The sequence below is a fragment of the Syngnathoides biaculeatus genome, chromosome 9 (genome assembly GCF_019802595.1).
Source record: "Syngnathoides biaculeatus isolate LvHL_M chromosome 9, ASM1980259v1, whole genome shotgun sequence".
NCBI lineage: Eukaryota > Metazoa > Chordata > Actinopteri > Syngnathiformes > Syngnathidae > Syngnathoides > Syngnathoides biaculeatus.
In genome coordinates, this window is record NC_084648.1 from 1,287,591 (window position 1) to 1,313,066 (window position 25,476).

The window sequence follows — 25,476 nt, forward strand, 5'->3', positions numbered from 1 at the left end:
GCCACGGGCAAAGAGGGCATCCATTCCTAGATTGTTGAGGAACCAGTTTGATGCATGTCAAATCTTCCATCATCTTTGGTTGCCACGAGAGGAGTGTGGAGGTCGTCTGTGGGAAGAGGCAGATGTTTTTGTTTTTTTAAATTCAAATGCCGATTTATAAACAATGGAAAAGCAAATATAATACCAGTAAAATTTGTTGCATACCTCTTAGTTTGTCATTCCAGCTCTATGAATACCTCCACGCTTTTTATTCTGTTGCTCCAAGCAACTATACTTAGCACAGCGCCACATTCTGACGAAAATGTAACAAGCCTACACTGCACAGATGTTGCCACTTAACTCTATTGTAAATGACATGTCATCTGAGCCGACGTGTAAAGCCGACAAACAGTACACAAGTGAGCATGCTGTCATACAACACACAACACTAATTAGCATGCAAAGAAATGAAAAACATATAAAAGGGATAGGTAAAACAAATGAAGCAAAAACAGATCATTTTTTTAATTAAGGCCATCAGTAAAGAACAATTTGATAGGCAGGCACTTTTCCTCATAGGAGGATATTTATGGCTTTTGATGTGATCATCAGGATACACAAACTCAAGGGAGGATTAAACTTCACCGTAGGTTGAATACTGGTGAGCGATGGATAGAATAATGTCTTGAAAACGCAAGTCATACTTACAGTATGATGCTGAACTAGATTATGGAAGCAATTGTGCAAAAACATTAAGGAACAACTAAGTGCTTCAGTGTAGGATACTGTATAATTTTGTAGGTCTGCCAAACAAAGCAGAGAAGCCACTCATCAAAAAGTGCTGCTTAAATATTGAAAAGCATAGCGTGTAAGATTTTTGAAAGAACAGCATGTAGAAATTGCTTAACGATTACCCCAAAAAGACATTTTTATCATATCAAAATAAATTTAACATAAAACACTATATGGAAAGTGAGATGTTTCTTAACCCAAAAGACTCATCACAGTTATCCCTTTGCTTAAATGTCAAAAGTCTGTGCACGTTGTTCAAGAATCAACGACACAGACAAAATGGATACGGTATGTCTATTGACTGCATATAATAAACTAATTGCAAATAAAAAAAAAAGTGTAAACTAAATTAAATGTGGTTGCATATTTGTGCTTCTAGTCAAGCAGAGAGGGTTCTGAAGGACGTATGATGGTAGGTCTGTTGGGAGCAGCCGGGGGTCTCCTGCTGCAGGACGACAGAAGGGAGGTAGAGTTGTGGGGGGGGGTGGGAGAAACATGCAAGGAAAAAACATCATCAGCTCGCCATGCACCATGATCCCCAAAGCACCAGAAGCACCACCACCTTTGACTTTCCCATTACTTTATACCCCTGCACATGTAAAAGAAAAGAGCATTGCTTGCTACTTTTCCACCGAAAAGTATGGTTTAGTACATTTAGGAGTGGTTCCCCTGTCACAAATTAGGAAATGCATCAAAATAGACGACCTGGAGTGTTGGTAGTAGACACACTGGATTATCTGTTGATTGGTGGCCCAAAAATGACTACTTCCAGGTTCAAATGTGAATAAAACAGAAGGTTCCTTTTCACAAACTTTTTTCTTGTAATAAAGTGTCATTTAAAAACCCATTTATTTTACATTAGTACAATGTCACACTGGTTATTGGAATGACTTGCTAAAAATGAGGTTGTTGTTGTTCCTTACCTTGGGATGCCCGGTGGCAGTGCAGGAGGCACACGTGCTGGTCTGGAGGGTATCAGGGGAACGTTTGGATCAAAACCGGACTGGGCGGGTGGTGGTCCAGGTCGAGTAGGCACTGGTGGAGCACCAAATGCCGGTGAGGGGTTCAGGGGTGGGGCTGGAACGGGAGTGGGTCCCCTGACTGCCGGGGGTCGGTTTGGAGGGGGTGCTGTCGCAGAGGTAGGCCGGGTCGCTGCAGGACTGAGATAGACGACCATCTCAGTTCAGTCAGGAAACTTAAGTCATTTTTGCCCATGCATCCTCTCAAATAATTGGTGATCAATGGATAGCTTTCCAATGACTTCACCACCACCCTTAGACCAATCGGATAAATTAACGACAGAAAAAAACTTCACGCTTCACCCATCACCTGTGTTCTTTGACCTCCATGACACACAAGATGGCGTAATCGGAAACCTATCCATAGGCACAGGTTTTGCCCTATATTTGATTTTTAATACACGTCTCGTATAAATGAATGAGACATTCTTCGCTAGCATAACATTGCTACGTGTGAATGATAGAATGAAATCAGAAGCATGGCGTCTCTCTCAGTTAAGAATGTATTGTATTGTATCTGCCATTTTTACGAATTGTTTGTCTTACGTCAGCGCACGTGGCGTGACGTCACTTCAGGAGGCGTTGTTAAGTGCCCTGTACGGAGGGGTCAATTGCAGGGCACAAATAAAGAACCATTTGCACTCACATTCACACCTACAGGCAATCTAGAGTCTTCAATCAACTAAACATGCATGTAACTTGATTCTTTTTGCGATTTTACTACGGATAACCCTCGAGCTAGTGAACCACACATTCTACTCATTACCGAGACTCTTTGATCCAGGTGTCGTCTACGGGTGGAGGCACAGGCGTTGAAACAGTGGTGGTGCTGATGTCACCAATAATGACCAGAGATTCCTTCAGAGCATGGTACATCCTGAGCATCTCATCTCGCCTCTGAGCCTGCTCAGCAGACTCCTCCATCAAGCTGCTCTGGTCCCCAGCCGAGTATAGATAAGCCAACAGCTCAGAGTGGATGAAGTCCTTTGCCTGGAGGTCAAAAAGAATATTCTTTTTACATTTCTTTTTACTAGCACTCTCAAAAGATTGTTTCTTCCCCACTTGAGTTGTACAGCTTAGATAGGTGACTTGAATGGAAAAAAGTTTATAAATGATGTATCACAAAAACATGCCGCATCACTCAAATATAATGTCTTCCACCCAGAATGGAAGCATATCTGGGGGTTAAATTTTGGAGTATTCTGGAAATTAGTGATTCTGTTGTGGTTTTTATCAAGGATATTGTCAAAGACAACGGGCCTCATTTATGAACAGTGCTTGCGTTTTAATCTTGCGTATGCACATTTGACGCACAAACCAGTGATTTATTAATATGCCTGGACTTTTTTGTTTGCACACTGTGACCAAATTTAGAACATCCTCAGACCTTGGATATGCACAAATAACGTGAGATCATCTTTTGAAGATACATCAAACACATCTCTTACCCAAAATGCACAACGTACTGGAAAGCTAGTTATTCATAAAAACAAGAACTCGGAGCTGAAATTTGCTAATGGGTTGGTTGTGCTAAATAATTAAAAGGACACTTCTCATCATTTTCACCTTCATCCTATTTAAGCGCTGCCTTTTACAGTAGGATATGAACATTTACAACATTGTACATGCGTGTCCCTCATCGGCGTCACACAATGAGGAAATGCGCATTTCCTTGTTTTTCCCAAGGCTTCAGTATTCTTTGTAGTCTTTCCATCAATCTCATTGATGTATTTTTCTGCAATTCTGTACGTGCTGATATGATGTAAATTCATTTATATATACACACACATACAGCTGTGGGCATGAATTATGACTCCAGTGGTCATACATGGCTCGCATATTTCTAAGGATACCAACGTTTCATTGTCGAATACCGATTAAGACAGTTTTAGATCAGGAATCTCTTGCCACTTCAACCTCTGTGGCACCTTTTATGGGGAAAATTGGGGGAAAAATGAGAACATTTCTAGACATTCGTGAGTGATGGCCTTTGATCGGATCTTGGGAGCACATGCTGCACATGGTGTTTGGCACCTTTGTAGTAAGTCTACCTGAAACACATACTTGTGTGTTTCAGGTAGACTGTGACTATATTTGGAAAATGGGATGACATCTAAGAGGTTGGCAGAAGAATTGGAACAAGACCCAATTTTTTTTTTTTTTTTTTTTAAACAGAAAAGATCAGCAAAATGGTTAAAACAGCAAGTTCACCCTATTGTTAGTACAGGCCTCTTGATAAAGATGTACATGCTCAGGGGGACAGATTGAAAAACGCAAGGTTGAATAATTAGTCTTTTAGTCCCCACAAATGTGCATGTCTCTATTTATTAATTGCTGAGTTGGTCAATGTGTTTAATACCTATAGCCCAGTAAACACAAAACGAGCAGAACCAAAGAGATCCTGAAATATAATCATCGGCTGCCCTCCTCGACAGACATTTACACCCCACGGTGTCTCAGTAGAGCACAAAATATCATCAAGGTCACTTGCCCCCCCGAAAAAAAAAAAAAAAAAAAAAGCCATCCTGGCTATAAACGCTAAGCCCAACCACCCCTGACCATCTCACAGGATACCTCTGGAACATCAATGTTCAGTAGACATTTACAGGATGGAATGCTGTGCAATCTCTTTTTAGTATTTTATTGGATAGTGTGCTTATTTTTACAGGATTGATTGTTTTACTTTTCTATTTTAGATATATGCTGCACTGAAAGGAGATCCTTGAACCCCATTGCCCGTGTATGATGACAATAAAGACTATTTATCTATCCATTCCACAGGTGCAAATAATAAAAAAGGAAAACTTACACTGTTAATCATGAGGTGCATTATGGTCTTGGGCATGAGGTCCCGGATGGACTTGTTGACAATGCTGATGTACGAGTCCACCAGGTTCCGGATAGTCTCCACCTGCCGCTCCAACTGTGGGTCCATTGACACGGTGTCGCCTGGAATCATCCCATCTTCATTGTCGGGCTGGAGGCGGAGGGAGACACGGAGACCCGACTGAATTCAGCACCTGATGTCACTAACCAGACCTGTCCTCTAAAAAGACATATGCAGCATACAAATACTGCAGGACAAAATCTTGTCATGTTTTTTTCTTTTCATTCTTTTGTATGATCATGTCTACTTTTACTGTATTTTTCTCTAATAAAACAAACTATTGTGGTGGTTTTCAAGGCTCAAATGGATTAACAGTACAGCAGTTTATTTCTATTGGGATCATTTGTTTGATATACAAGTAAATTGAGTACTAAGCTTGGTCAGGGAGTGAATTGAAGTCATAAGTCAAGGTACTAATGTAATTAAAAAAAAAACTAGCAGAAGAGTTTTTTTTTTTTTTTTTTTTACACGTATTTACAAATACAAATATTTTCGTTGATTTTAAAATACGGGTCTCAACGGGTCAGTGAAAAAGGGGCTACTGGGTAGTGCTCATGAAAACTGTTAAATTTAAATCCAAGCCTACTTTAACCATCACAAAATCTAGGCCAACGAGTCTAACCTATCCAGAACTGTACTAATCACATTCGTGTGTGTATCCTCAAATACCTGTCAGGCATGTCGGCACATCCCCTATTTGTTAATGTTATTACATTTAATGTTAATACCTGATCTTTCTCAGGGTAAACACCAGCTCTGAGGAACGAGGCTTTCCAGCTGTCGACGTCCTCCTGAGTGTCACACGCCAGCTCAATCTGCCGCAGGTCTTTGTACACATTCCTGTGTGATACACCCACACACGCGTTCGAAAGGTCGAAAGGTCGTTGGCATCATTGCACTCACCTCTGCTCAGTGTTGAATATAGCAAAGACATGTTTGCTCGACATGAATCCCTTCTCCACATCTCGTAGCTTCAGGTTGTCAAGAGGCAACATGTACTTTTTCTCCTTCTCCTGATTAAAGACACAGCATGCAACCAACCACTTTACTGTGTAAAAAGACAAGTAGTGTTGATAAAGTAAAGCTCATGATCCCCAACGCATGAGTAATATGACAACAGGCGTTGTGTCATGAGTGGTTCCATGTCTTTTTGACACACTTGTACAGTGGTACCTCGCTTTTCGAATGTCTCTGTTTTCGTACGTCAATAAATAACATGCTCCTGTTAGGAGTGAAAATTTCAAGATTTTATTGCTTTGATTTTCGAACGAAAATCAGTATTCGAACGCCCCGATCAGCTGACCAACGACGATTTGTTATTGTGAATTCAAACGCACCCCCCAATAAAAAAGGGAAAAAAATGTAATGTGCGCGAACGCGCGCGACGCAACCAGTTGACCCACACACAAAGCTCTTTGTGTATAACGCAGCCTCTACACACGGACGTGTCCCAGTAGTGACTTTTATTTCTTCCTATTGAGCAATATTAAGCCCCGATCATGCCTCCAAAGAAGGCAAGTTGAACTGCTGGTGCTGAAAAAAGGAAAGTGGTGCATAAAACTCTCGACTTCGAGAAGGATTTGATAGCCGAATACGAATCTGGTGTGTGTGTTTCTGAGTTATCGAAGAAGTATGGCATGCCGAAATCAACGATCAGGCCCATTCTGAAACACAAGGATGCCCTCAAAGCAAGTGATGTTACTAAAGGAGCAACCGTGTTGACCAAGCAGAAGCCACAGATCTTGGAGGCTGTCGAAAGGTTACTTCTTATTTTCATAAATGACCAGCAGTTAGCTGGGGATAGTGTTGGCGAGGAAGGGAGGAGATGTCTGATGATGCTGAAGGCAGGGAGGATGTCTCATGTGCAGATATAAAAGCGATCTGCGCCAAATGGAACGACATCCATAATTTTGTCGAACTCCATCACCCAAAAAAAGCAGAATGTTGCAGAGCACTGAAAAATTTAAATTACGTTGTTATGAGCCACCTCAGAAAGGTGCTCAAAAGACCACAGAAAGTCTACATTAGATTTGTTCTTTGTTAAAAAGGGGCGAGTCACCCCCACCGAAGACATATGAAACAGTTGCAGTGTTGCATTGCAGTTTTGCATTACTTTTTTCTTTTGTTCCATTAACCCCACCTCTCATTGCAAGTTAAATTTTACTTTCTGTGCAAATAAAAAACAATGTCTGTTTTTCTCTCCTCATTATTGCTTGCTTAAAGTTATTCTGCACTTTTGTTAATAAAAAAAAAGGTTTACAAGGCTGAGGGCTGAGTCACTACAGATACGGCAATACACTCCCAGCCTAGCACACTCTACTCCTCAAGCATACATTTTAAGCAAAAAAATAGAAGTATTTCTTAAATGATTTAATTATATAAATTATTTATACATGTATTTATACTATGGAGTTAATTATCAGGAAAAGTTAAAAAAAAAACGCTTTCTAAAAAACTATTTTTTAGGCTTGGAACGCATCATTTTATTTTCCATTAATTGTAATGGGAAAACACAGTTCAGATTTCTAACGTTTCACTGTTCAACCGGCCTTCTGGAGCGGATTCTGGTCAAGAACCAAGGCACCACTGTATAGCTAAATAAAGTAGCTTAAATAATACCTCACACTTTTATTAAAGGTTTTGGTCAAAACTGAATGTTATCTTTGCAATGGCAAAATTTCTGACACATAACTTATAAGTTATCAACTGATTGGGCAAGTGTATGTAATAATGTAATATTCACTCCAGATACATTTGAGCATTGACCAGCTTAATAGGAATGTACACAAGCTCAAATAAGCTGTCAATACGGTCAGTTGCGGTTACTATTGGTGGGACATTGTGGAGTACATTTGCTGTTTTTTTTTTTGTAAAGAAAGAAATGGTTGCATTTAGTGCAAGAGGGCAGCCGATAAAAAAAAAAAAATGAAGCTTTGTTCCTTTCTTACCTCCTCATCTTTATACCAGGAAAGGGACTCTGCAGTCAGGACGAACCAGTAGTCCTTGGAGCCTCCCTTCATGATGCTGATATTGATTGTCAACCAGCCTCGACGGATAACCTGTCATCATGTGCATAAGACACACAAATACTTTACAAATACACACAAACCACAAGAAAAAAAACAAACACCCAACTATAAAATTATTAAATAAAAAAAAACAAAAAAAAAAAAAACAACCATGCAAGCGAAGAGCCTATAAACAAAAAATACAAATACACACTAAGGCTTCACGATATTTACTTTACGCATCATCGCGACGTAGATGTACACAATAGTCACATGCAGGGTCTGCTGCGATGGTGGTATTCGGGAATATACAGTGAATATTAAAAGTAATTGGAGAACAATGCTTGAATTTGCTAAGAGAAAGAATATGTGACTCCTGTGTTTCCCATTTCACTTTTCAGAATTAAACAGGCATCTGTAAGCTTGCAAGGTACGTTCAGGGACACTATGTAAATGGGAGTGAATTTGCTGTTTTGTGATACAGTACATATTTCTAAAACTGAATTATCCATCCATTTTCAACACTGATTATCCTGGTCATGCTAGGAGCCCATTCCAGCTGACTTTGGCTGAAAGGCTGACAACACACTGAACTGGTCGCCACTCAGTCACATGGGACATACAAACATTGACAAGCATTCACGCTCAGTGGGAATCCACACTGCCTACTCCAAAAGTAGGGCAAGTGTAGTACTAAACCACCAGTGACAAAATTGGATTACTAGGAACATTATTAACTGTATCAGAATGTTTTAGTTAACACATTGTATGATCTTACACTGAAAATATGGATTTTTTTTTTTTTTTGCAACATAAGAGTTGATCAATTATTTAATATAGACAGACAGAGCTGCCAGGAACGTTCCTGTCATACTGTGTTGCATGTCCCCACCACCCCCACCCCCATTAAAAAAAAATTGCATTCAGCACAATCACAAGTTTTTCCTCATAGTGTCCATTAATGTGGACTGAATGGGTATTAATGCCGGAAATGAAATGGCAGTATTTTTAGGGGACTAGATTGTCAGCAACATACTTAAAAGTAAATAAATAAATAAACTTAACTATGAACTAATTTGGTTTTGAGCCCGTTAACTTGTTCAGAATGTTGAATTATTAACGACGAACTGAACTACAGGACTTCATTTTTGGAACAATTAAATGAACTTGGAACGGCTCCACATACAAAATGAGCTCTCAACATTGAGCCTAAATTATTTCATGTGGTACTACAGGATATATCACTGGTTTAAAATAAAATTGCAGTGTCATTTTTTTCCCAATATTGTGCAGCCCAAACACACAAATGATGACACGCTTGACACAGAGCCACTTTCTCTACGTCTCTCTCTCTCTCTCTCTCTGCCAGCGAGACAGGAAAATCAAAGAAATGCTCAAAAGAAGAATTGACTGACATCTATTCATAAGGAAGGGCACAAATGATGTTAGTGGAAGGTTTGAAAAAGAACAAAGAATTAAGAGAACCTCTCCCTGGACCATGAAATCTGGAAACAATATTGAAGAATCAAAACAAAATGTACATTAAAGGAGAGAGCTGTATTAATGGGAATCATCAAAAGACAACTGTGACAACCACAGTGACCAAGACACAAAGCCAAACAAACAAGCAAACTGCTCGGTTAAGCAATTACCTGGTTAGGCATGACTCTCTTCTTAGTCGCATTTGCAGCCGTCCTCTGCTGGGCACTGCAAGGTCAGGAGTTGACTTTAACTAACCAATAAGCTACAGTATGTATGATGTGATACACTTTCGATATGTGAACAATTACAGTGCAATAGTGAAATTAAATTGGTTTTGGAGCCACTAAATCATTTTCTTCATGCTTGATTAAAGCTTTATTTATCCTTTATTACAGTATTTATCATGTGTAGAGTGGGTGTAAGATAGTGTATTGTTAAAGGTGGGTATATGTCTTTGGAATGGATTGCAATACTGTTTATCATACATTTGTACAAACAAAGCACATCCTTTAATTCATTATTGTGTATGGTACGTTAGTAATGGAAGCAAAAAAAAAAAAAAAAACAGAACTATAGTGCAGATGAAAAAGAAGAAACATTTACTGATCTTATTGAAACAGAAACTGTATCTCACTTGGCAAATCCAATGAAATCCTCGTGATTTGTGTTGATGTAGGATAGTTCAATATCAATCAACAGGAGGACCTGATGGGCAAAACATGAACTTGTAATTACACAAAGCTGGAGCATAGGCATGCACACACACACACGCACACACACAGACCTGGTCTTTAGTCTTGCTGTCTCTCTCTCTAATGTAGGTGGTGACGATTCGTTCAGTCTCTTCTCGAAGGCGAGGATATGATCCAAGCTACAAATACAAAAAAAAAAAAAAAAAAACTCTGCTGCAGGTACCGCAATGATACAAAATACACAATGCTGTAACTACGTCAGTATAGAGGCAATGACTCACATGACCACAGATATTCACTGGGAATTATTAATAAAATACATTAAGGCAGAGCAAGGGACAACAGTGGCACCTCCAAGTTGGACAACTTCCTTTCTCATCAACTGTAAAAATAATAATATATAATCAATAAAGAATAATATATACCAACATAATGAAATAATAATCCTTTCTGAGGACCTTGGAACTTGGAATTTGTAATTATATTATTTACTATTGGAAAATTGCAGATTTACCTTGAATGGATAATGTTCAATCTTGAAGGTTCCACTATATTTGAGTAGCATAAGCCAAAATATCAATGAGGTAGTGAGTGCAAAGAACTGGTGTGAGAATGGAAAAATGGTGCGAGGAAGAAGGAATATTAAACTGTAGCTCAAAATTCTCTGCTAACTTTTCGAAGTTGTCATATGTTTGAGTGTGTCATGGGAAGCTGTTTTAATCAGGGAGTGACGGGTTGTTAAAATCACTGCTCTTAATGCTTGTGGGAGGAAAAGGGCTGGCCAAGGTCCAAGATCAGAGGGGTTCTTAAATTTAAAGAGGGAATCACATGATGAGATGGGTGCCGAATGAAGCCTGTAGTCATTAAACAGCAATAGACAGCAACACATTAGTTCTTTTCTCCTGTGCATTGTTCACAGCCCGCCTTCGATTCACCGGTCACTCCATCTCCCTACTTCTGTTTACCTTTTCAGTGCATTTCCTGATCAGGGTGACAAGCTCGGTTACGACGAGGTCGACACATTTCAGACAGGGGTCTTTCAGCTTAATGATCTGCTTTTTCACTATCGCTTCAAACGCCAAGTCTGGAGTGAACAGGCCTGTCCTGTGGTGATGCATCATGGGAGTTGGACAATTAATGGAAGATGAGGTGGTGTAGCATTGTGATGAAAAGTGGTTGGGAAGGAAAGCAGAGAAAGGAAAACCCAGAATTGAGGAGTAAATCATGATGCCATTGAGGAAGACTATGACAAAAGGGGGGGTGGGGAAGCAACATTTTAGTTAGTCCTTCATGTTCTGGGGAAAATAAACAAGCTGGAGATTTACTACAAATGTGAAAAAATGAAGAAGGTACACCTTCAAATAGTTATCAAATCGAATGAAACCACTTCATTGCCTCTGGATCTTCAGTCTTCATCTGACCAAGAAGTTATCTCCAAATAGTGTATTTTTAACAATAAACTGAAATGCAAAACAACTTTCTCTCTTAATTCTTAACAGTTCATAGTTTATAGCAGGAAAGTTTAAACAAAAAAAAGGCCTGTAAAACCACTACCTGCTATGAAACCACACACTCTAAAAAAAGAAGACACCAGACAAAGATGTGTGAGATGATTACATGAAATGCATAGTCACTGATTGTATGGACTCTTTCATGATCGATCTCACCAAGTTTGCACAAAGCATACAGGTAGAGCTTATGGTATTAGAGCACAAAGTAAATATTGTCACAGTTCAAGTAACTGTAAAGTTTTTACAGCCAGTACAGGAAGACATACAGTAAAAATCCGTTTCTGACCACACAGCTTCACAGAGAATCCGCTGCAGTGAACCACAGTGCAGCTTGGACTTGAACATACTGTATGTGCAAGCAAATTAACTTTAGTGCTTTCAAGGAGACACGTGATTTTTTTCCTACAATTAAGAAACATGGTGCATGAACCCCCTCTACTACAAAACCAATGCTGAGCACGCTTTTTGTTAACATAACCAGCAGGTTGAAAGTGTAAAGTGGTGAAGCAGAGCCCACAGACCAAACCATAAATAAATAACTAAACAAATAAAAATTTACCCGTAAAGGAAGTTCTTCATACACTGCAAGGCAAAAATCCAGAGCATGTCGCTCAAAATACACACTTTCATTAATATGTATGAAAAAAAATATTTTGTTATTTTCATCCTTGATGAGTATGCAGGACATCCAGAGACTCAATTATTGAGTCATATTTCCTAAATGCATCCCCTTTAATGCTCATGTGAAAATATGTGCATACAAATATTGTTGGAGCTTGATGCTCCGAGCAGCATTGCAGTTGACCACGCTCCGGTGTTCAAGCATGGCGGTGACCATGCAGTGATACCTTATTAGTGCATTGCCTGACTGTGTTGATGAGCTCCTGGATGACCATGTCGATGCATTTCAGACACGGTTCTTTCAGCTTAATGATCTGCTTTTTCACTATGGCCTCAAACGCCATGTCTGGGGTGAACAGGCCTGTCCTGAAGGACAGACAGATGGGAGAGAGATGGAGCAGCAAGACAGGAGACACACATGGGGGACATTTAGGTAATTGGAAAATAAGACAGGGAACTAAAAGATCCAATTAGAATAACAGGACAGCACAATGAGTCGGGACATGAAGAATTGGATGGGCGTTATCAGACTGACGCACAAGGGAGAGCGCTAAGACACAAGCTAGGAGAAGGAGGCAAAGTGTTTATGTGGAGTGTGTTCACAAGCTGGTCCAACTTGCCTGACTCCATGGATGTTTTTGATAGCATAACTAATCTCTTTCCTCAGCTCCTTCTCGTCAAACTCCATCTAAGAGACAGGGTAGAAAAGGTTGAAATATTTCATAAAAAGAAGAAAATTTACATATCATTTCAGGCTGTATTTCATCACCATATGTCTGTTAGCAGTGCTCAGCCATCATTATTTAATAGTGCAACATGACAAGATTGACCCAAAAAGTCTGTCAAAATACTTGAGCTGGTTTGAATGGCTTCTGCAACCTGAATATAATGCACCACGGGTTTTGAAAATTGGATGATTGGTTCTACAGAAATTGTGGAGGCGTTTTTTTGTTTCAGAAAAAAATTGCCTTTTTGGGAAATGTTTTTATCTGATAACATCTATAGAAAAATTCATCCAAAAATACCATCAAATTGGAGTGAAATATAACAATTTTATTATTTGGCAACACATCTCCTGGACCCTTCCAATTCATCTGTTATTTGGAGAACCACTTCTTCACTTCGCTAGCAGGTTTCACTTAAAAATACCCAACATTAAGCCTATATAGCAGGGGTGTCAAACTCAAATTCACAGTGGACCAAAATTTTAAATTGAACAAAGCTGCGGGCCAAGGTTGAACAGATAAACCTTTTAATATGGAACCAAACAAGTGCGTAATACTTGTAATACCGGCGGGCCACCTCTAATATTAATTTGAAATTGCCTCCCGGGATAAATATAATTACACTACGGGCCAAATTGCCAGAGTTTGACACCTATGCTTTATAGGCAAAGATTCTGAGGGGTTCTTCAAGTTGACATTTCAAAATTACTATGACGTTTCAAAAAGTGACATTTCAAGAGCACAGCCATTGTCCTTGCACTAAAAGCTCAACTTAAATAGCACAAATGGGACATTATTCAGGATAAAAGCACTGTGGGCAGTAGAAGAGGTCATGTGCTGTACTTCAATTCAATCAATTTTGTGGGGGGAATTCAATTCTTACGTTGGAGCTTTCTAAAATGGTCATTCAAATTTTTTTATAGAAAATTCCACAAAGATGGCAGGCACTTGACATGTTGCAACCTGATATCTAAATAACTGAAGATTTTAACGATATTCACCTTCACCAGCTCAAAAGGAAAACGCTCATGAAAAATGCGGTTGATCTTTGCTCCTCCAGATAAGTTGGAGGTGTCCACCTGATCCCCTGAGCCTTCGATGCACTTCTCAAAGTCCACGCCAAACTGCTGCACCATCCTGCATGTGAGGCAGTGTAGTCGAGTTTTTACTACTTATTTTATTGACTTACTTTATTGTTCAGTCTGAGTGTTGAGTTTGCTTATGTGTGTGTATGTATTGTATGCATGTGGGTGTACTGACTGAAGCAAGGCCTTGGTTTTGCGCGCAGGATCATCAGGACGAAAGTTTTTGTATTCTTCAACCTCTTTCTCCAGGGAGAGAAGCTGGCTTTGCAGCTTACTGCGTAACCCTGGCAGGGTATCACGGATGTGATTGGTAAGTTGCTGGTGGAAAAGAAAAAAAACAAACACACATTCAAATTGAACTTTAATTCTGTTTGGTTTATATTTTTTATTGTTTGTTTATGCAATGTTATTATAATGATGCAATAGGCTAGCAGCTAGCTGAAGAACAGTAGTCTCTTAAAAGGTTGGATCTATATCCAATACAATTGGCCCTCTAAACTCAATCCTGCTTAGGGTCAGGAAATTCTGCTTTTTTTTTGGGTGGGAGGGAATATGCCTCCCAGGTCAACCATGCCTGACATTACAAAACACAATGGTACCTCATGCAAGACCTTAGTACACATCACAAGACCTCAGTTTATTCCAAAAGATGAAACAGCAAAAAGAGGTGTTGAAAGAAGAACATGAGGAGTGAGGAAGATCAAACTACAACAACTTAGTACCACTATGCGTGTCATCACAAATAAATTAAGGGCTCTATCTTTGTAAACGGCGCATTTGCGGCGGGGCGCAAATCTTGACATATGCTGATTTTTGTGCGGGTGCAAGGCTCGCTATGTGTTTAACAAATTGGCAGACCAGTCAATGCCAAACTGGGACTTCTGGTGAGGCAAGAGCGTGTCCTTTGACATGCTCCTGTTGGAGTGACTGTGAAGGTAGAGCTATACTAACGCCTGGTGAAACCACATCTAATCTTAATCTATATCTTGGCGCAGCAGGTCTAATGTGATTTTACGGCCTTACGACCTTACAGCCACAACGCTGGTAAGCCGTCACAGCAATGAAAACATTGAACATGACCCACTCGGACTTAATGTTATCCTCTTTTCCCTGAAGTGGTCAAAGAACTGCCAGAGATGGGAATTGAAATTGTTTTTGAAAGGCAGTCTGTCAGACGTTCCCAGTAGACCCAAAGTTATTGTGAGGGTCAGCCGACAGAAACTCTCTTCCACCGTTCAAGCTAAAACACCACAATGTCAGTTGACAGCTCCTTTCGCACGACTGTCCAAGACATGGCTAGGCGTGTTTCTGACCTGATTTAGTGTCTTCTGCAGGTGTGGTGTGCCCATGCGCTCAGCAAAGTGTCTGTATGCAGGATGGGACAAGAAGAACTTGCGCTCAGCAGCCAATGCAGCACGAATGTCTTTCTTCCCATCAATGTCCTTCTGACTGCGGTTCACTACCCCAATGTAACCTAGACAGAATATAGGACAGAACATTCTACCCTGCTGTGATCTCACATCAGTGTTTTACTTGATGGAAATGATGGTGAATGAGGCTCAAAATGTATCAAACTGACAAAAGGCTGACATTCTTTTAATAAAATGAATGCACAAAAACAACGGTTGTAATCGTGTGTATTTGTTGAATGTAAGAGTGTGTGGTCTCACCTCTGCGGAGAGGAAGTAGTTTGTTTTCAAGAATGTCTCGAGCATCAGTCCCCTCATCCATCAAATCCAGCTTGGTAATTACTCCAATAGTCCTCAGACCTGAAGACAAACGTAAAATGGCACCCCAATATTTTCTTCACTAATGCTACATGATTCTAATGTTGACACTTCTCCTGATTCTTTTCCTTTCAGCTTCTCCCGCTAGGGGTCGCCACAGCGTGTCACCTTAGATGAACGCATATTTGTTTGGCACAGTTTTTACGCCGGATGTCCTACCTGTTGCAACCCCTCTGCATTTGGACGGGGAGAGAAGTTTACACCACCCGGTATTCCCAAGCGGTCTCCGATCCAAGTAATAAACTGGGCCAAACCCGCTTAGCTTCTGAGATCTGACGAGCTCGGCCGTTCTCAGGGTAGCAGGGCCGTAAGCTTCTAATGTTGACACTATTTTTAAAAATATGATCTGTTGCTACATATAGGGAATGCGAATGTAGGAGGCCAAGCGTTCCACTGAGCTACATGATATAACATCAAAATTAACAATAAAAATCATTATTCACATTCAATCCATGCTAAATGTAGCCAAGATTGGCTGGTTAACATGCTAAAAAATAGCTTTTTAACACTACAACCAGTCAGGCAGTTGCAAGAGTTTTTGTGTCTTTCCAAGTGAAAAAGAAGTACGTACACGACCAGTGGATAGATAAAGCCAATTAATAGAGAGGCGAAGAAATGTGTTCGGCTATGGGTGCCTAGCAAGCATACCAAACTCTTTGCTGAGCATACCAAACTGTTGATCACTTCGAAATGGCGCGTTTTGAGAAAACTCAGCAGAAAGCATTGGATACAGAGGCTAAGGCTGAAAAGCGCTGCGGTGCCAACAATTTTTCTTTTTGCCATCGGGACCTTCAACCGACAGCTAGAGAATTAAAGCTAGCACCCAACAGGGGGATGCAGTCAAGCAGGGGCGACGAGAAGAGGATTTCCTTCTATATACCCAGGACTCTCACAGTAAGTTAAAAAGACCAACACAGTACTTTTCAGTGCTGTCTGTACTTTTGCCTTTTTGTCAATTCAATAGATATGGCAAAAACTTTGCGCACTGTGATATAAAGCTACTCGAATGAGGGGCACACAGTATATAGGAATACTGCATACTATGTGAAAGCTTGAACCATGTGACTAAAAGAATTACGAAGATCAATCCATATTCCACGCCACTTAACCTAACCCTAACCCTATAATAGTTGTGCTCAAAATTATTGGCATATTTGTAGCTATGACTTTATGAAAAGACATGCTTTTGACATACTGTCACATCGACCCAGTGTTCTGCAAATGTGAATTTTTAACAGACCCAATAACATCTTGGTCATCTGACCTTTAAACATAAAGGCAAGCCTTTATTCATTGTTTTAAAATTTATAAGCTACAATCCTGAAAAAAAAAAAAATAAATAAAAACAAACAAACATTGCCCTACCCTGAGGATCCACTTCCTTGGCAATCTTGAGGGCATCAGAGTTGGCCAGATCGGTATTAGCCGGCGTGACGGCCAGAATGAGGCAGCTCTCCTTGGTGATGAACTGTAACAGCATGTCTCTGATCTGGTGTTCGATGTCTACTGGCTGGTCTCCAACTGCCACCTTTGTCATCCCCGGCAGGTCGATCAGCGTCAAGTTTAACACTGGGTGGTATTAACAGACGGGAAAAAGAAACTTGCAGGAAGATGCCGGGGAAACATTTCTGCTTTATCTCGAAGTGCATATTATCCTCACCGTTGGGAGAGTAGACTCGAAGGTTGATTGGAATGGGTGAAATCCCCTTGTTGGACCCAGTGAGCCGGTCAGTTTCTGCTTCAATCTCTTGACGGACTTCATCAAAGTCCACAAATTTTTTACCCTTACAGTGCAGGAACTCTGCATACTCTGCATGAAGAATATAAGAAATTGGTATGATGCTGAGGAGAGAAAATATCAATTGAGGACACCGATTCTGGAGGTAAATTATATTACTAACTTCAAGTATGACTAAATGAATGAATGGATGCCAGTAGTTATGACAACCCTATTTTTAGTGTTGTGGTTTCTATTTATTCTGTTGCAGAGAATATCAGCTAGCAACTATTAAGAGGAGTACTTTTTCATTCACATTTTTAGAATTATTTCTACGTTTTCTATGAATGTGACACAATGGACGACTGGTTAGTGTCTCCCCTCACAGTTCTGAAAACAATGGTTCAAATTCTGGCCCTTCCTGTCTGGAGTTTGTATGATCTCTACCTCCCACATCCCAAAAGTGGAGATTCTAAATTGCCCGTTGGTGTGACTGAAGAGTGCGTATTGTTGTTTGCTTATTTGTGCCCTGCGATTGACTGACAACCAGTTTAGGGTGGACCACGCCTCCTCTCTGAAGATAGCTGCAATAAGCTCCATCATTCCCGCAACACTTGTGAGGATCAGGGGCTCAGATAATGGATAGATGGATGTTTTTCTATTTTCTTTACCACTTTTCCCCTCATTGGTGTTGTAGGTAAGACTGAACCTATCTGAGCTGATTTTGGGTAAAAGACTACTCTAGTTGACAGTCAAAGCCCATAGCATGAGAAATACAAATATAGATCATGTAGACCCACCACACATGGGTTTGGAATGGGAAAGGAAGCCAGTTAACCTTTTTCAGTCCATCTGTGAACTATTGATTGAGCGACTTCAGATTTTTTTGATGCAAAGATGATCATTGTTGAATCGACTTCTGTTATTCAATGACATCATAGATTTTTTTGTTTTTCAGTTTTAAACTGGCTAACACAAGCCCACTCACCCATCTCCCTCAGGTGCGGCGGTCGCACCTGCAACTCATTAATCCAGTCACAATGGAAACGGTGGCCCCAGCGCTTTTCAGGTCATAGACCAAGTCCTGTCGGGTTGTCCTGAGCTGATTCCTCACCTTTCTAAGGATCATTGAGACCCCATGAGGTGATATCTGGCATTGGGCTCCACTCCAATTCAGATTGACCGTCATGTTTAGCTTCTTCCATTTTCTAATGATTGCTCCAACAGTGGGCCTTTTTTCACTAAGCTGCTTGGCAATTTCTCCGTAGCCCTCTCCAGTCGTGTGGAGTTGTACAATTTTGTCTCTGGTGTCTTTGGACAGCTCTTTTTGCTTCGTGGCCATGTCAAGTTTGAGTCTTGATGAAAATTTCAGACTCCTCCATGATTTCTAGGTGGGAGAACTTGCAATATAGCAGAGTGTTCAAATACTTATTTTCTTCACTGTATGTTTCGTGGATAGTTGCAAAGGTTTTCTTAGAAAGATCTAAATGATCCAACCTTCTGAGAGATCATGAAGTCCAAGATTTTAACTGAATGAGTGAGTTGGGGGGTGGGGCCAGTGGAAGATGGAAAAAGATTGTGATCGTGTCTACGGGATAATGGAGAGAAACACTAATGGTATGTTTTCTTTGATATTAACAGTTCATTTTTACAATAAAAGAGGTGATTGATCGACCATCACTTGTCTTCCTTTCATTGTCCAATCAGAGACTACAGTATATTGTCAGTCCTTTCATTGTTACACGAGGTAGTTTTCTCAATGAGATGAAATTGAGAATTTAAGGGGATTCATCAGCTAGCATTACCGGCTGCATTTTCAGCTCGGCATACATTTATTACAGGATGATTGACATGCATATTTTCCAAGTGACCATGTTACTCATTCTCAAAATATCTCCACACGCTTGAGGTACCACTGCTAGCTTGCTGTGCAAACGCACCAACTGGTGATTGCAGTGAGGCTTTGGTGTTCATGCCAAAACACCTGATTAGCAATAAATCAACTTCAAGTAATCACCATCAGTTCAGAGTGCTAAAGTTGATGTGCTGACTAGTCGACAATTAATGTGGACAACAAGGTCTGTCTGCGAACTGAGCTGAGCTTGGATGGGGGGGCATCAGTCCAAGTGAAAGGAATTTCAGCTCTCTCTCAAAGGGAAAAGCAGAAATATCTTAGTGAGGAACTAATTGACAGAGCTTATAAAGTGGAGATTACTATTTGAAAAAATACAGATCAAAATAGTGTTTATCGGAATACACTACATACATATGGTTACGGGTATGCTGTGCACATTCTACTTGCCTGCTTTGTTGTTAACAAGTTGCAAGATAAGAGGACGACGTGTGACGATGCCAGACCCTCTGGGCAAGAAGTCTCTGTGGGGAAGATACAAAGAGAGTTTAACAAATGCAAAAATGAACATGACAGTATCTCATACAAGATTTTGAAAATGTGAACATTAATTCATTAAATTGTCATTGTAAACTACCAGGCATTGTCGCCAACCAGATATCTTTGGATTTTGTGTATGAAAACACATTTGGAGTCAAAAGTACTGTATATAGTGTGTACTCAACCAGGTTCATATGCTGGTACTTAGTTTTATCAACACTTCCTCTTTTACAAAGAATGGTAAGATTTTGTCAAAATTGAAGGAGCAGAAAACCTTTTTGGTCCATGGTGGCATCTCAAATACTGTTGTAAATACACAAAACCTGTGACTTCTGTTCTCACAAAAAAAGAGATAAAAAAGGGAAAAGTTAAACCTTTAACCTTAGCAACCAATGTGCAAAAGAGAAGGTAAGACACTAGGCTTTACACGTTCATGATTTTTAGGGCCAATCACCGATAAATGACTTAAAAAAAAAAAAAAAAAATCACTGATCCCATCACAAGATGAAGCTATGAGTCTTTTTAAATGAGTTGTTCATCTACTGTATATACTTTTGTACTTAATAGCTCAAAAAATATATATTTACAATAAATAATGGATCTTTCTTCATTTATTTATGTCAGTAAGGCATCGTGACATACAGAACTATTTAATGGTCATCTATGGTAGAAAGTTTGGCTTGCAGTCTGATCTGCACATTACATGTCGTCTTGTCTCAGCAGTCTTCTCTCTCCCATGGCGTCGACATTTTTTTTTTAATTACTTTATTGGCCATCCAATATTTACTGTATTATCTCAAAAGACAGGAAAAAATTACATAAATGCTACTATATAAAAATAGCTTTTGGATTCCAATATATTGTGCACATACTGGAACGCAGAGTAAATGTCTTTTGGGGAGCCAATCAATAATGTCATTGATCAGATTGCCAAATTATGACCTTACAACTGCCCCAAAAAAAAACAAACAAAAAAAAAGCCAAATATCGTCGGATTTCGATTAGGCTGATAAAACCTTTGTGAAGTCCAGAAGACACCTCTCTATTTGCTTTTCTGGACATACACATCCATACACACTACATCCATCAGAATGGAAACTCCTGTTCAATAGAACTGAGATTATTTCCAGGTCAGTGATGACACATCACTGTCGGGAACAGATCTGTCATTATTAGAGCCACACTGATTTGATACACTGAGAAAATTATGAATGGCATAGAAAGAGCATTTCAATGTCATAATAAAGAACAAGATGTTGTATATTTTGATACTGCACATGCTAAAATCAGAGAAGATTGGGAAATTGATTTTTTTTTTCATTTTCTCATCATGCTATTAGTATCCTGGTATTATAATCAACTGACAGTCTGCTGTACATCTGTGTTACAAACCACACAGTGAACAAAATCTCATACAGGGAAGCATGGGAGGAGAGATGTCACGGTAAAAGTGAACAAACACTGATGCACCACCTGAGCTACATGCATGGCGAGTTCCGTGCCTTGCACAATGGCACATTAATAGTAGTAAGGAAGCTGGCTTCCATCTCTCCAACAACTAGTTGTCAATTTATATTTGTTGTCCGCAGCACGGTTTGACCGCAACACTCAATTCCTTGCAGATGAGTTACTGCTGCCCTAATTTGGCTCATATAAAATAAGTGTTCTACAGCACATTGTTAGGTGGTTAGTAGGTATGACACACACATTCATAAACAGACGCAAATACATACAGACACAAACGCTAGCAATCACTCACACCCACGTTGCCTGTTATCCAATGCTGACGGTGCATTTAGGAAGTTACACAACAATGAATCCCATCCTCCGTCCTCAGCACTTCCCATTACTTGCGAAAGCGCCAAACGAATTCTACGAGTGGATATGAATGATGAAACTGTATAAAACGTTTCTATGAAAGGTCTGCTAAAAAAAAAAAAAAAAGACAACCAGAAGAATATGAAAACAGGAATATTGAATGAGAAAATTCACGGTGAAGTCATAGTCCAATGAACACTGAAAGTCAAATGGGAAAAAGCTACAAAAGAAAAAAATTGACTGAAGACATTACTATAACAGTTGAAACACATACAACCAAAACAAAAACAAATGGGAGTAATTCTTATCTAGCCTTTAATTTAAGGGAACTTGTATGAACAATGTAACACTCATGAACTAGACTGTTTTATACTGCACAAAAGGTGTTGACTGGTAATCCAATATGGGAGTTCAAGACAAAAAACTGTCCAGTGATGCACAGACAAAAGACTTCTTTGAAAGCAAATAGAGTAGTCTGTATTATTTTACACAGATTAACGTTGTAATACAATGACTTCATTGAGGTCAACTCGTCAACTCTGTATCACTGTCTTACTTGTTACTTCACAGGCCTTCGAGGATTAATTAGAGAATTACAGACAAACCACCAAAACAAACTACCATCCATGCATTAATTATCTCTATACTAAGATGTTTTTGTGTCATTAGTTAAGATCTTGTGTAAGACATTGGAGATATCCAAGCATCTTGTGAAACATCAAGCACAATGTAGTATGAGCTCCGATGCATAGATTTAATTTCACAGCCATGGAAAAATCCCCACATTGGGAAAATTTGTGTATTCGGCACAGGACTTACTCGCGATAGCTACCTGCAAAGTTGGCAAATGCTTCACAATCACAGAATTTTTGGTATTTTACAATTACTGTAAGACTATGAACCAATGCACAGCAAAAAAAAAAAAAAAAAAAAAAAAAAGAGGAATAACAGATTAGTCAATTGCTGGTTCTTGAGACTCAAAAAGTCACTCAACCTTTCAAACTAAGTCAAGAATATCAGCAGCTTCATTAGTAGGCTCTTTACCAGCCATGAAAAGAGATCAGCACCATTTTTGTGACGATCTGCTAGAGAGTGTGTCATGTACACATGACAGTGCAGCTGGTGACATCACTGATGACCCCACACATCAGCACATCAATGGCCCTACTGTCTCCCCAAGGAACCGCTTGGGACCTACAGACAAAAGGCAAAAGGAAGGCATGGCCAAATGTTCCCCATCCCGACGAATGACAACATCCTGAAACTTTGACACGTCATTTATTCTGAGCTTTTGAGAACAATCATTGCTTGAAGAATGCCTGTGTGGCTGCATGACCAATGACAATCTAACAGTTCTTGTTACTTGTCTGGAAGGGGACCCTCATTAAGATTCCATCAGTCACACTCAAAAAGCTCACAAATTCTGCAGTGTTGGTATCCTGAAAGAATCAGTTCTGGTCCTTTAAGATCAAAACACAAAACTGCAGGGCGAGGCGTACATATTTTTAAACCACATAAAGTCAAACATTGACCTGACCTATATAGTGCATGGCCAATAAAAGATGTATTTACAGCCTGGGGCTGCAGTGTTCTTGAGGATATGACTTGGTTAATATTTGACAGATTCGCTTCAGCTGGGAGAGAGCACACAATAAATTATTTTTGCGTTTGTAGTCGGATGTATTTGTCCAAGCTTATTTAACCTCGCGTGTTTGTCTACAATACGTACACATGTTTTATTGCGTAAAAAGCGCAATTGTTGATGATGAATAGCTCATCTTCCAAAATGAAAAACAACCACCACGAAGGAGCGCTTAATTGCCAACTTTTAGACAAGACACTGGTGTCAAACGAGAAACGAAGCGAAAATATTTGACTTAATACGTGTCACATTCACATTCAAAAGTTTCCATAAGCAGTACAACCTGCCAACGAAATTCTCCAGAACCGAGCTTTTCCCCGCGCTCTGGCCGCCAACGACCGCTATTTGGGGCAGCTCCAAGTTGCAACTCTGGCCGATGGAGCTGAAGGCGTCTTGGAGCTTGTTGATGAGGGGAATGAGGTCTTCCATCCCCCGGTTTCCCATGGTGGCACCCCGGCGCTGACACCCCGGTCCGCCCAAAGGGGCTCGAAGTGGCTGCCTACACTGTCAAATGGAAGGCCGACGGGTCGCTTTTCCCAAGTTCCAGATGGAACTGCGGTCAGTCAAATATCGAACTTTTTTCTTCCCTCAGCAAAAGGAGAAATTATCAAATGTTGACGCGTCCCACCAGCAATACAATACGGACCAGGATGAATAATGAAGTACTCCAGCCACATTGACTGAAAACTTCTGTCATCATCCGGTCAGACGACAAGCAGCTAGCCTCCGCGGGCTCCTTCGTCCCGCTCCCCGAACTCCTCGGGCCTCTCATTGGCCGCCTGGGCTGTCACTCAATATCCACACACATTTCAAGATACGCTTGAATTGCTATTCAGCGTCCACCATGGACGGGAATTGGCGAGCGAGTCGTGTCACACGAGTTTGAAGTGGCTCTCAAAAGACGGGTTCTACAAAAATAAAATGTAGTACGAAACAGGTGACGTTGACTGAGTAAAAGGAAAGACGTCAGTCAAGATCACGTTTCAGTATTGATCACATTTCTCGCGGATGTTCACAGTTCAGCCAACAGAGGGCGGAAAATGACCACACGACAAATACTGTATTGTCCACGCAGGGTCACCAACCTTTTTGTGGCTGAGGGCGACTTTGTGATGGAGTACAAGACTTGTTCGCGGAAAACTTCGAAAATAACAAAACTCCTCATACTTTACAAATAGATGAATACTTTAAATTGTACAATATTATGTAACAATTTTATTAATGTAAGCAAGTCAGAGTCAAAATGTAAAGAAGAAAATACAACTTCTACTACTACTACTACTAATAATAATAATAATAATAACCTGTGTGACCTGTGGTATTTTTAGAACATGCCTCGTGGGCAGCTTAAAGGTCTCATGTCATCCCTATAAAATTCTCAAATAGATATTGTAATGAAAAATACATATAACATTATTCACTTCAATCTCTATACAAAAAAAATAAATATGAGCGCACATCGACACATTTAGCACACCTGTCATACGTACGTGGAGCTTTTGTTACATTATGAGAAACTATGATTTTTTTTTTTAGTAGCTGTATATGTCACGATCCTGCTGCTCCAGCCCAGGCTGTGCGGGTGCCCGTGCATTTGCTCTGATTGGGAGGCACACACCTGCGCCTCATGCGGGCTGATTATCCGGCATATTTATATGACCCCGATAACGACTGGTCCGCGCCAGTTCGCTGAGCTTCATGTCCCGTTCGAGTGCTCCAGTATCCCTGATCGACAACCCGTGTGTACCGACCTTCGCCAGTTCGCCGACCAACCTTGTAAGCCTGACTCCTTTGACACTTCTGCCTGCTTTGATCGTTCTTCTGTGTACCGACTCCTGCCTGCCCGCTCACCTGCTCTCTTTGCCCGACGTCCCAACTACCGCTGCTGCACCTGACTGCCTGCCCGATCCCCGATCACGAAATAATAAACGTTTCTCCCCGAACTACCTTGCATCGTCCGAGTCCTGCATTTGGGTCCTACTCCCATTCCGATGGGTCGTGACAGAACGAACCTTGCGTCGCCGGGACTGACGCAAGGTAGACCGTCTGCCAGAGGACCAAGCCTGTCCGATCCGGGTAGGCTCTTTGACGTCCTCCGCTTCCGTGTCTTACGCTCTGCCAGCGAGGTATGAATACGTCCCGAACACGACCCGTCCGGCTCCTCATATTCTTCTAGACTCTGACTTTTCGGAATATGAGGAGGACCTTGATTTGTATGACCGGCTGCCTGAGTACGACTCCGATGATTTTGATTATGAATCTCTTTGCCCGGTCTTTCATCCCAGTCAGTTTGTTTCACCTCCCTGCGTTCCCAGCACC

The 25,476-nt window shown here is 40.5% G+C and overlaps 1 protein-coding gene across 3 annotated transcripts; it reads right to left on the reverse strand.

The window, feature by feature from the left end:
* Positions 1–480: 480 nt before the first annotated feature.
* Positions 481–24,135, reverse strand: LOC133505747 (dynamin-2-like). 3 transcript variants are annotated; one of them, XM_061829173.1, is made up of 20 exons: positions 23,441–24,135; positions 19,608–19,681; positions 17,249–17,398; positions 16,954–17,157; positions 15,472–15,570; positions 15,115–15,275; positions 13,977–14,119; positions 13,718–13,853; positions 12,612–12,679; positions 10,825–10,963; positions 9,952–10,038; positions 9,802–9,872; positions 9,338–9,392; positions 7,626–7,736; positions 5,581–5,690; positions 5,406–5,517; positions 4,600–4,767; positions 2,557–2,780; positions 1,695–1,931; positions 481–1,216 (listed from the first exon to the last, which is right to left on the reverse strand). In XM_061829173.1, exons 1-20 carry the CDS (start codon positions 23,599–23,601, stop codon positions 1,147–1,149), a joined length of 2,580 nt encoding a protein of 859 aa, XP_061685157.1. In that variant the 5' UTR covers positions 23,602–24,135; the 3' UTR covers positions 481–1,146. The 3 variants fall into 3 exon arrangements, with proteins under 3 accessions (XP_061685157.1, XP_061685158.1, XP_061685156.1); XM_061829174.1 differs by lacking the exon at positions 10,825–10,963 and adding an exon at positions 12,219–12,357 and having other exon boundaries at positions 481–1,213; positions 23,441–24,132; XM_061829172.1 differs by lacking the exon at positions 10,825–10,963 and adding an exon at positions 12,219–12,357 and having other exon boundaries at positions 23,441–24,128.
* Positions 24,136–25,476: the final 1,341 nt, after the last annotated feature.

Excerpts from the sequence above, each read along its gene's own strand:
- LOC133505747 (XM_061829173.1), bottom strand. The coding sequence starts at position 23,601 with ATGGGAAACCGGGGGATGGAAGACCTCATTCCCCTCATCAACAAGCTC. Across the intron at positions 5,691-7,625 it reads CCTGGTATAAAGATGAGGAG|GAGAAGGAGAAAAAGTACAT; the intron begins GTAAGAAAGGAA and ends GTCTTTAATCAG. Across the intron at positions 1,932-2,556 it reads ACCTGGATCAAAGAGTCTCG|TCCTGCAGCGACCCGGCCTA; the intron begins GTAATGAGTAGA and ends CGTCTATCTCAG.